At 42.6% G+C, this 12736-nt stretch overlaps 1 protein-coding gene across 2 annotated transcripts in view; it reads right to left on the bottom strand.

The window, feature by feature from the left end:
• The window catches only part of HELZ (helicase with zinc finger), a 170069-nt gene that overhangs the window by 32220 nt on the left and 125113 nt on the right, over nt 1-12736 (bottom strand). For both annotated transcript variants that reach the window (XM_066613958.1, XM_066613959.1), the window contains exons 23-25: nt 5220-5271; nt 4524-4726; nt 1677-1884 (exon numbers count right to left, since the gene is read on the bottom strand). In XM_066613958.1, the coding sequence (XP_066470055.1) occupies nt 1677-1884; nt 4524-4726; nt 5220-5271 (463 nt within the window). The remainder of the gene's footprint in view (nt 1-1676; nt 1885-4523; nt 4727-5219; nt 5272-12736) is intronic.

Here is a 12736-nt window from a genome sequence, read left to right as displayed (position 1 = left end):
TGGTTACTTTATGTAATTATCATAACAATGTATCAGCTATGCACAAGGGGAATTTGAAGTCCAAAAGAATCTCTGTAAGCGCAAGAGTTGTTCTGTTCCCTCTCAATATCAGGGAGTATTCTGAGTGCACAAATAGAATTCCCATTGCTAACTCATGCGGTGTATTCTCCAACACACAGAAAAGCAGAGGGGAGCTCCTGTGCATGCTGACATCTAAGTGGATATCAAATCCTCAGGGAGGTCTGGTGTCATTGTAGTTATTCAAAGTTTGCAACAATTTTTGGGACAGTTTGCGTATTTGGAATAGTTTTATTTCATTTTTAAGAATATACCCTGTTATATTTTTTTAAAAAGTTCCTTAAGAGATATAGGGTTGCTTCCTGAGTGGTTCCTGAGTATGTATGTCAGTGCAGCTGCATTTCTGGCAAATGCCCAATTCAGAATATTGTAGCTCACTTTTGTCAGTAGTTGACTATCACAAAGCACCAGCCTGCCATGCTCCATCCATCTCGGCTTCTCCCATTCCTTTTTGTGTTAGAAAAGATATGGGCCCGGTGAAATTCTTTCAAAGAGGCAGCATGGGAACATGACATGATGGCCCATATTAGATGCTTCCTTGCCCCTGTATCCACACAAGGATGATGGTACTTTTTGGACAAAAGGACAGCAGTTGCTTGATGCTGAGCTTTCAGCTTTCATCCCAGTGAGATCACATAAAAAGAAATATTTGCAGATCCATGTTTTATGCCAGCTAACTCTACTGCATGTTGTGTTCTCAGCTCATTGCCTCCTTAAATAATGGAGCAAGAAAGCAGCTGTGATGGCAGCTTCTTACTGTAGGAAGTGTTGGGGAAGATACATGAAACAAACAGGGCTGGGGATGAAGAAACGGCCCAAAGAAAGAGCCACAATTTATATTTTTTTAAGGGTGCCTATGTCCTTTAAGTTAGTTGTGATAATATAGAATACAAAAGAGCTTAGCAGTCTCAGCTCTCATTCCATTTGGTGTACGGATTTTTTAAAATGCATAAGAGGTAGAAGTAAGATTCAGGTCTCAAAGGAAGAGACCTCTAAGGCATTGTATTACTTTGGTAGCAAACTGCACTTTAGCTGGATGGAACTGACTGCTATGAAATGGAAAGAACTGCAGGTACTGTACAAACTATTCCTTAGATACCAATGGGGAAACCACAGCAGCACCAGCGCATTGCATACTTGCCAGTTTGCAGCTGATTTTTACAGTTTAGGTGTCAGTCACCATTTTGGGGGGTGGATACATTACTAATAAAACCTGAAGTACTTACAATCCAGACTCCCTCCTACAAATTTCACTCCCACACAGATACAGCACTTTACAATGTATCTACTACTATAGAAGTGCTTTCCGTTACATTTTATAGGGAAATTAGAACATATATTTCACATATAATCAAAACAAATTGTCATGAGAGCCCAATTCAGCCTTCAGCAAAAACAGACTGGGAACAAACAATCCTGGGAGGCTGCCATCCAGATACAGAGGCAAGTCAACAAGACGCATCTGGCTAAGATCTGGTAACATAAGAGTCCTATAGTCACTATATATATTCCCTATACAAATGCTGGCCACCATGGAAGGGCCAGGATTTTCTTAAGGCGTCCAATTTATCACAGTAGATGATAAACCCATAACTCACTGTTTCGATTTTGTTCAAGTTGCTCTTTATCTGAATGCTGAAGCTGCTGCTGTCCTATACTAACTGGTGAATGGTGTCCAAGACCATAGGGTATAGGAGACCCACGTCCATGTGCTTGCAACAGGTTCACATTATATGCCATTGCTGCTTGATGAGTAATGATTCGAGGGTCAACTGCAAATCTGCTCTGATATCCTGTCCATGGTACCTACATAACAAACAAATATATTTAGCATTATTTACAGTTTTTTTTAAGGATGCATACTTGAAAACAAACACAGTACCAATGAAAACTGAATACTGGCAGTACCCCAAAGCAGTGAGGTACGGAAGAAAAGGACACATGATTGTATTTCCTGAAATAAAAATATGTGGTGTAGGACTTGCAAAAATCAAATCATTCGGAAGCCTGGGGCAAGTCACTATCTCCTTGGCCAAGCATACCTCACAGTGAAATTGTGAACACAAACAAATGTAGAAGATACAAACTGCAAAGTATGTCAGGACCCACTAGATGGGTCGGGAGCCAGTTTCAGGTGGGCTCCAATTCATTTCAATATTTTATTTTTAATATATTAGACTTGATACTACCATGGCATGTGACTGCAATGGGGAAATGTTACAGATCTGTACTTTTAACAGGTTAATCTGTATAAGCTTTGATCTTAATCCTGGATAAGTGGTTAAGATTGCAACCTAGGATTGCGAAATATTTTCCTGCTTGATGACGTCACTTCCAGTCATGACATCACTTCCGATGGATTCTGACAGATTCTCATTCTGAAAAGTGGGACCCAGTGCTAAAGTTTGAGAACCACTGGCATATATTTTAAAGCCAAGCAGAAAAATTATGAAGAGACAATGAAAATGCAGCTATCTAGAAAATGACTGGAAATTGCATGAATGGACAAGCAAACCAAAAGCAGAAAAGGGGTTGGTGAAGAAATTATTTGTCTGAAGGCTGCATTATGCCAGTATTCTGTGAAAATGGGGAAGGTGAATTAAAATATTTTAACAGAGAAGGAAGAACATTCTTGCTACAGAAAATGGGGAACAGGATATGTGTTAATGAAAACAATATAAAGAGCAACAGTAAGGACACAATCCAAACCTGCCCTGGAGCAGGCAGGTTGGTGGGCCTGTGCTGCATCCAAGGCAGAATTGGGGCTACAAGTGGCTCAGCCTGGGGCAAGGGGACTACTTGGATCTGTGCCACCACAAGCGGTAGCGCAAATCCGAGCAATCTAAGACTGCCCTGGGTTGCCCAGGAACAGGGTTAGGAACCAGCATAACTGCCAGATTCTGGCCCCGCCTCCCACTCTCCACCCGCCTGCCCCCAGAAACACCCACTGCCCATCCTACCCCCACCCCAAAATGCCTCCTCCTCACCCTCCCCACACCCCCTCCAGTCCCCTGCATCAGCTGAGCTCGGCTGACCCAACCTATCCGCCTCCCAGGGCCCACGTCCCATGTCCCATGTCCCATGTCCATGTGCCAGCCTAACCCCTCTTAGTTACAAGGGACATGCACTGGCCCAAGGCCCGGTTTGGATTGGGCCCTAAGAGGAATAGCTTTAAAAAAAAAATCCTAGTTTTAATGCTTTATTTCTGTGATGTACGAAAGCCTCCTGAACTATGCAGAGAACCTATCACATATACTTGGATGGGTGAATCCACCCACACTCCATAAGGGTCTTTGGTTAAATACTTAAGAGGAGCCTTGACAATAAATCCTTCCACTGATGACTGATCTTCCACTGATGCCAACAGAGGTAAGCAAGCAGATATATTAAGCACAGGCTTATGTTTCTATGATAAAGGTCATTTTAATAATTGCAAGTTATTTTCCACATAGGCCATTTATCCCTCAGAAACATAACTCATCTCTTGAAAGCCAAGAAAGAAAAAAGAAACAGCTGCAGACTAGACAATTCTGAAGTTTACACTTCAAAATATGAAGTCATAAAAATAAAAAGGGACAAATGTAAAGCTTCAAATCAACTCAAAGGTTACTCTAGCAAATCAACTAATGAACTTCAGGCATTTAAAAAATTATACGCTGCAGTAGACTAGATCAGGCCATTGGTATTTAACATGTTCAGGCCAGAAGGTCTTGTAGGAACAATACAGGAACTGAAGAGAAAGAGCTGATTTGTTTGTTTCCATTGTGACTGAGTAATGTAATTTTCAATGAATACTGTTCAATGAAATGAATGAATACTGTTCAACGAATACAATGAATACTGATGAATACAATCAATGAAAAGTGGGTGTGTGAAGGTGAAGGAGATCCTGATGTGCCCCCATCACCTCAGAGAAGACTTATTCCAGTTCAGCTGCCACTTGACTGCCCAAATTCTCTGCCCACACCTTTTAGCAGGGCAGAACTTCACTGGCAGCTTCCCAGTCACTCAGATCTGTTGATACACCTCTATGCTGAGATTCCTGCACACAGCCAGCAGAAGCCCTTTCACCCTGATTCACATCACCCACGCTTCTAAAGAGTCTCTCCTCCTACATTTTTGCTCATCCTCAACATGGACTGACCTTGTCTAGCCTCAACATCACATAAGACTTGGGCACAAGCCAGAGTTTGGAGCATTCACATGGACAAGGGATGGAGGTGACCAACCTAGAGCAGGTGTGCTGTGGACTGCAAGGCAGTCCAGCTTGAAGTTAAGTTAATCATGGAGTGTACATCATTGTGCTCCACACCCTTCCTGTGAAGACACTTGTACATTTATATTTCCCAATATATCCCACAAATAAGATGAAGACATATTAAATGTTCAGTTAGAAGCAGTTGTAAAGCGAAGTGAGTATCACCAACATCAAAGTATATACTTACTGGCAAAGGCATCGACATAACCATATTCCCTCCATAAACTGCAGGTACATAAAGAATGCTTGTCCCAGTATGAGGATCTATCCTTTGAACAGGACTTGGAGATTTCCCAAGGTTGGGATGAGGCCCAGAAGGGGGAGGGGGAGGGGGTGGAGGAGTATATGCTCGAATAGGATTTCCAATTAAGACAGAAGGATTGGGCTGAACTGCAGAATAAACAAGAAAACCAACATGAATGTGAAAGGTTATGAAATGTCAACTTTTTCCCTAGCAGGCCTCTTACACGCAAGTGTATTTCTTAACAGAACAGAAAATATTAAAGTGGGGTTCTATCTGGGGGCATATAATCTGCACTGCAGCAGAGCCTTAATTTTCTCATTTGCAGGGTTAGATGGGGCTATTTCCATTATTATATCTATAGCAAGCTTTAACAACTAAAGCTTTAGTCATTAATCTCTAAAGTTGGAGATAACTGATCACTAATCACTGCCACATTAAACAAGACCTTATTTCAATCCCTCTGAAGTCAGACAGCAAAAAGCATGACAGACAGTCCCCAGGGCCTATTTGGGTGTTAGTCATAGGTCTTTATACTAAGATCTTCCCTTTTACCTATGGAAACTTTGTCTTCAATATAATTTTAATTGAAAAAATAAATCTGAAATCAAACATACAAACTGTGCTTTGCCAGGTACTTACCAATTCCATCAGTTTGGAAATGGTCATTCTGATTATGATGATGGCCTTTCACCTTTAAAAAAAAGATGGCAATTTAAGTCATTCTACTTAATTCTACTTATACATTTGTTATAAAAAGAGTTGAATTAATGATGCCAGAGAACCCAAAATATTTATATTACATGAAACAAATTCATACAGAACATGCAAAGGCTGACATAAATTATAGGACCCGGATATATTACATACTAAGGCATAAATGTACCAAACTTTCTCAAAATCTGGAAATGAGAAACTGGTAATTTCTAAAGATAGCTAAACTAGACAATGTAGCCATTTGAGTGCATATTTGGTTAAGGTACATGAGTGAGCCTGCTAAACTTATAAAATAGGTAATTCTGAAGCAGCAAGAACTGCTGGAAATTTCTGACTCCATTAAGAAATCAATATTGATGGAGTGTTCTGCAAACTGAATCAATTTTAACCATTTAATTAAATTATAGAACTGTGTTCTTCAAGAAAAATCTCAAAATTAAAAGTTCTCTATTTTATTTCTTATTTCTAAGTATATATCACATGAAGATTATAAACAAATGAATTATATTTTATTTATAGCATGTGCGTTGTAGTTGTACTCCAAGGAGAAATCATTATAAATTATACAATACAGCATAATCCACATGCTTTCCACATGCGCTGCCTCCAACGCATTCTCGGCATCACCTGGCAGGACAAAGTTCCAAACAACACAGTCCTGGAATGTGCTGGAATCCCTAGCATGTATGCACTGCTGAAACAGAGACGCCTGCGTTGGCTCGGTCATGTTGTGAGAATGGATGATGGCCGGATCCCAAAGGATCTCCTCTATGGAGAACTCGTGCAAGGAAAGCGCCCTACAGGTAGACCACAGCTGCGATACAAGGACATCTGCAAGAGGGATCTGAAGGCCTTAGGAGTGGACCTCAACAAGTGGGAAACCCTGGCCTCTGAGCGGCCTGCTTGGAGACAGGCTGTGCAGCATGGCCTTTCCCAGTTTGAAGAGACACTTGGCCAACAGTCTGAGGCTAAGAGGCAAAGAAGGAAGGCCCACAGCCAGGGAGACAGACCAGGGACAGACTGCACTTGCTCCCAGTGTGGAAGGGATTGTCACTCCCGGATTGGCCTTTTCAGCCACACTAAACACTGTTCCAGAACCACCTTTCAGAGCGCGATACCATAGTCTTTCGAGACTGAAGGTTGCCAACACAGCATAATCCCAGGCATGTCTACTCAGAGTAAGGCACAATGAGTTCAATGGTGTTTACTAGCAGGAAAGTGTGTTTAGGACTGTGGCCATAACAGTGACCAGGATCCAGAAGTCTCATGTTGGAATGAAAAGCACTTCTGCTTGCAGTGTGTGTATTTGCTCTTTCCAATAACAGTTCTTCACAGTAGGTTGAATCCTAGTCTATGTTAGGAGCAGGTTTGGGGTTGTGGGGTTGCAAGGGAAAGGCATCATTGTCCAATTACTTTTCAGTGAAGAAGACTCACAATTTGCTACTAGAACAATGACCAGAACAAGGACAGAAAACAAGACAAAACAACTTGATTGCATTCTCCTCCATCCCTCACATCCTGCTCCCTAGTAGCGTCAAATCTCACCTTTCCAGTTATCATAGTAATCCTAATCAGAGTAAACCCTTCCTACCTCATAAAGTTTCCAAAACTCACCAAATTCTTTCCATTCTTTCACTATAGGACAGTGTTTCTCAAACTGTGGACCCACTTCAGGTGGGTCCCCATTCATTTCAATATTTTATTTTTAATATATTAGACTCGATGCTCTCATGGTATGTGACTGCATTTGGGGAAATGTTATAAACCTGTACTTTTAACAAGTTACAGTGGTACCTCGCATAACGAATGCCTCGCGCACTGAAAAACTCGCAGAACAAAAGCGTTTTGCGAAGTTTGGTAACTCGCACAACGAATTTTACGACCCGTGCTTCGCAAGACGAATTTTTGTTTTGGTTTGTTTTAAGGGGAGGATCCTCATGTCAGTTTATGATCCCGCCCACCCTAGTAAGGGGAGGAACTTCATGTCAGTTTATGATCCCGCCCACCCTAGTAAGGGGAGGATCTTCATGTCAGTTTATGTAAGTAAGTCCCATTGTGCTTGCTCCCAGGAAAGTGTGCACAGGATTACAGCCTTCAAGCTTCCCACTCAACATCCCCCCGTTTTTGAAATCCTCAGTACAGTATGTATGCCTTTAAAGAACACTTAATAAACACTTTGTAAACCAAATTTGACTTTGTTCTGACTTTTCTTGCCCATAGGAACGCATTAATTAAATTTCAATGCATTCCTATGGGAAAACGCGCTTCGCAAAACGAAAAACTCGCATAACGAAAGGACTCGCGGAACGAATTAATTTCGTTATGCGAGGCACTACTGTACTATGTATATTCTTTTAACAATGATAGTAAATGGAACTTACTCCTGTGTAAAGGTGGGTAGGATTGTGAAAAGCTTCCTGCTTGATGACATCACTTTCGGTCATGACATCACTTCTGGCAGGCCCTGACAGATTCTCATTCTAAAAAGTGGGTCCCAGTGCTAAATGTGTGACAACCACTGCTAAAGGAGAATTCCAACTCCATCCCAACACACTACAAAAACATTTCATAGATTCACAACTCTCTGCACCTTTTAAGTATCCATTCCCCCCTTCATTTCCTGTCCATTAATCCATAACCCTTACAATTGTCCGAACATAATCCAATAGATTTTTCAGGTTAATTTTGGCTTTTCTTTTTCCGTTTTTATTGTTGTAGTTCCTGTTGTTTTTCTTTCTTTTTTCCCCTTATTTTATTCACTAATTAAGAAGTAACCAAAAAACTTCAAGCTGCAGTCCTAAACATACATCTGGGAGTAAATCCCACTGAACTCAGTGGGACTCACATCTGAGTAGACAAGAATAGGACTGCACTGTCAATCTCTCAGGTAGCCCAATTCTGAGCTGCCTGGCGCATGAGGCTGTAGCAGCACCGAAAATGGCTGCCGCTGCATCCTGCATGCTCCAGGCAGCTGCCGCCTCCTCCTCAGGAGAAAGGAACTTTTGTCCCCTTCCCCTGGGTAAACCAAGTAGACCCACAACGGGGCTACTAGATTCTACAATGACCCAAAGATCAGCATAGAATTCAGAGCTTCAGTGTTGGGCAGCCAGCCTGACACGGAGGCCCTGGATCCCCTGGCAGGCCTCCTACCCGTTCTCTCCCTACCCTCCCTATGCCTCCCTTCACCCCAGAACACCTCCTCCCTGTCTCCCCCACCTACCTCTCTGCTGCTCAGTGGTCCACATAACTGCCAATTGGCAGAGCTCCGGCACTAGCCCAGTGCTGGCCAGAGCTAGGCTAGCACTGGTGGAGCACTGGTGCTAGGGCCCGCAAATGTGCCTAATGGCACAAAACTAGGATTGGGCCCTAAATCAATACTTTTATCATTTCTGAAAGAAAGGAAATATATAGCCAACAGTTGGCAGATTTACTATGACTCACACTGTGGTTTGAATAACCTCACATATACATATATAGCCTCATATATACATGAGAACCCAATCCTATTAAGGGCCTATGGCATACGTAAGTGCTGGGATGGAGTTGTAAAAGGCGCACTGCTGTTGAGCACTATATGGCCGCCAGTGCAGAAGACAGGAGGTCCTGCACCCATGCCAGCAACTCACTCAGTTCATGGTGGAGCAGATAAGCTGGCAGTTGGGGCAGTTCAGGGAAGGATCATTACTTTTCACTAAGATATTTAGTTACCTCTTCTAGGCTGTCTGGTCACCTCCCCACCACAGCATACAGCAGGGCTCTCCAGACCTTGTCCCGTGGGCCTGATCCGGTGCCTTGCCTTCTCCCTCCCCCAGGTCAATGGCACTTACTGTTTGGTGGGGGAGCTGTCTTTCCCCAACGCTGGTCTCCCCCAAACCGAGCTCTGGCCTGCTGCTTCCAGGTTTGTTGCCCCAGCAGTCATTGTGCCCAGAGTTCTGGGCAGGCGTAGTGGGCTGGAGCTCAGTTTGGGGGAAGGACAGCTTCCTGGTGGAACAGTAAGCTCTGGTTGCGCTGGGGACACCTTTCCTGTTGTGCAGCAGTCTCCAACTTGGAGACCGTTGGCATACAGCATGCCCTCTGTTGGCAGTGCTGCAAGCTATGGACTGGCAGAGGATATGATTGGGCTGTTAAATGCAGAACACATCATGAAACATATTAATTAGCAAAATGACCTGTCAAAATCTCTAGCAGCTGCTGAGGGCCTAAAGGTTTTCACAATGAAAATCAGAAGTGGCTGTTTTTTCACTATTTTCAGTAGTTTGAAGTTGCGGGGATACCTGCAGGGGGATCTTCAGGGTCTCCAGAACCTCCAGTGGTCTGAAGCTGCCATAGGTAAGTTTTAGAAAACCCTTTTGTCTCCAACAGCAGCGCAATTGTGGCAATCATGTTGCTGTTTTCACCATCACCCCACCCTTTAAGGGGACAGAGACAGGGTTTCCCTGGCTGAGGTGTCACAATGCCCCAGTTTGGGAACCTCAGCATTACAGGTTAATGCAATGGGCAGCCCAATCTCACTTAACCCTCTGTATAGTGACGCAGTGGAACTGACGCGACGTCCATTACATCCCGGGAGGGGGAGTTTTGGCCTCAGGCAGCCTCCTTGGTATAAAAGAACATTTGTTCCCTTTTCCTGGGAAAATCTCATGCCCAGCTGCTGGATGTACTTGGACTTATGCCAGTAGTATTGCTTGTGCAATTCTGTGTGGATCGATGAAAGTAGGTAAGGCCTGGGAAGCAGGTAAGGATTTGGTGGGCACACTGCTGCCACCACTAAACCTGCCCCCTTCTTGGGTGCAATCTGCCCTCTTCCCTACCCCACTGCCTTCACGTTCCACCCTCCCCCTGCCCATTCCATCCTGTCCCTGCCTTCCTCCCTCCCCCGACACAGCATGACCTTAGGCAGCAGGTGTCCCCAGTCCATTGCTGTGTGGACCCAGCTGATTGCCACTTGCAGTGGTGGCCAGACTGTGCTCTCCAGAAACAGCCAGCAACAGCTGGTGTAGCCCATACAACACATTTTCCAGAAGCGTAACAGCCCAATAAGATTGGGCTGATAAGATTGGGCTGTTAGAAACTCTTGAAGGATTTTGTTACAAGCGATTACTGCTGTTGTGACTTGGCACTGTACTTATCTTACATACATTTAATCTTTATATAGAATTGTCAAACACAGCATGCAATATTTCATGACCACTTGGATCTTACTTATACGTATATTTTAATTTACATCTGTGTGAATGAGATAATGAATGCTACAAATTGACTGAAGACATCTTCCATCTAGTGCATTGTTTCCCAAACTTTTTAGCACCAGGACCCATTTTTTAAAATGGTACTCAGCTGAGATTCACCTAGCTTTACAAGACTAAAAAGAAAAACAGTTTCACCTTACCAGCTGCTCAAGTCTCTGTTTTTATCCTTTTTACTATGGTGGGAGAGGGCTGCCTTCTGGAATGCTTGTTGAGCAACATGTTCATCTGATTGGGACCATTCTGGTGCCCTTGCATTCCCCATCAACTGGCCAGTGATAGGAGCCTAGACACACTTGCCTACTCATGAGGAAATGCACATGTGCTGCTCAGTTTCACTTTCCATAGGGCTCAGTATGCTTTTCTAGTTAGCTCTCAGCTACTTGGTTTCAATTTTATGGCTTACCAACAATCAGGTTGTGACCCACTGGTGAGTCCTGACCCATAGTTTGGGAAACACTAGTGAATACTAGATATTTACAGCACAATCCTATTCATGTTTACTGAGAAGGAAGTCCCACTGAGTTCAATGAGACTTACTCCTATTAAAGTGCATATTAGATGTAGCCTTAGACTCTAAATCAGGGTCTGTTACCAGAAATTCCAGCCCTACCTGGGCATGCCAAGGATTGAAGCTAGTAGAGCAACTTTATTAAACTTCCTTAAGATCTTGTGTCTTTCCTGGTATATTAACAGAAATATTACTATATTGTGACTTTTTGAGGTTCTTTCTTTCCAAACCCTACACTCCTGTGCAGCTTAGAGGGAACAGTGCTCACAGTCACATATCCCAGTACCGGAGAAGCTCTATTTGGAGAGGAAACATCACTGAAAAGCAGAAGTTTTAGCACAGAAGAGGTCTTAGATTTGGTCCCTGCATACGGTCTGCTAGGAAAAAAAGCTTGGAGGAGACACATGCATGTAAAAGCAGTGTGACTATCAAAGTAATTGGCAAGCAGATCAATAGGCTGAGTAACTGTTTGATCCATTCATTCCCCAAGATTCCTGTTATCTAGTTCAGCCCCCCATACCATCCAGCAATTCACCTCTTCTGTTATAATGTTAGTCTCCCAGCGCTGGCTAGCTATTGTTTCAACACACCTTTTTGTCAGTCTCCCTACCACCACTCTATTCTTCACGTTGCCCAACTGCTGTTTACTTTGCAAGAGCAGGAATGGTGGGATTGTTTATGACACTTCTCTCTCTCTCAGCATGTTGCCAAGCATGTAGTTTTGAAACTCACTGAAGCTGAAAAAACATTACTTCCACCATGGAAAGATCTAGGCAGTTTTCCAGTAGTCTGAACAAATTAATCAGTTTTCTGTTTATAAACAGGTAGGTCATAGAAATATTGACCTCTGAATAAACTGAATTAAGACAGAATGCCCCTCAGTTGCACTAGTTATTACAAAAGAGAAGATGATGGTTTTGTAAAGTTAATCAACAAAGAAAACAATGATCATTTAAAAGGTTCAAGTTAAACTACTATTTAATCTGGTATTTTGACTTCTTTACAAATTTATAGTTTACATAACAGTATACTTCATCTGTTTATTTGTAAGGAAGAATTTGCCAAAGAAAGCCTACCTTTATGACAGGTTCAGTAATAATTGTATTAAAATAATCTTATTTACAAAAGTATATAGGAAGCATTTGAATAAATGAGTGTGAAAGGATGTCTTGTTTCATTTTTTTCCCTCCAGAAACTAACACATTACCACCTGGTAATTTTCTTTCTTTTTACAATGCAGGTTTGATCTTTAAAATAGGCTTGCAGAGCTCTAACCCTATAGTCAGCCAGTGCATTTTGGATCAAGTGAACATCTTTATTTTCATCTCCATCTCATCAAAGTCTGCTTTCTTTACAACTTGATTAATTCTTGCTGGCTGCAAGAATTAGTAGCTGGCAGTAGACTGCAGCTACTAAGAAGGTTGTTTTTAGATTCATGTTAGAACCATTTCATGATGTTCAACCTTACTATATATTTTCAAATGGATCACCTTTTGGCAAAGATATTTTTCTGATGTGGCCATGTCAGGAAGCAATTTGCTGTACTGCCCTTGGTAGATGGGTGTGACAAAATTAAAAGCATTATTTTTATCAATAAAGACAGTTTCACAATGTGCAATTCTAAGCAGGGACATGCATTTCAACACTTTAGAATAGAGGTGCCCAAACCCCGGCCCTGGGGCCAC

The sequence above is a fragment of the Tiliqua scincoides genome, chromosome 2 (assembly GCF_035046505.1).
Source record: "Tiliqua scincoides isolate rTilSci1 chromosome 2, rTilSci1.hap2, whole genome shotgun sequence".
Taxonomy (NCBI): domain Eukaryota; kingdom Metazoa; phylum Chordata; class Lepidosauria; order Squamata; family Scincidae; genus Tiliqua; species Tiliqua scincoides.
Note: the sequence above shows the minus strand (reverse complement) of the source record. Positions and strands in the feature narration are given on the sequence as shown.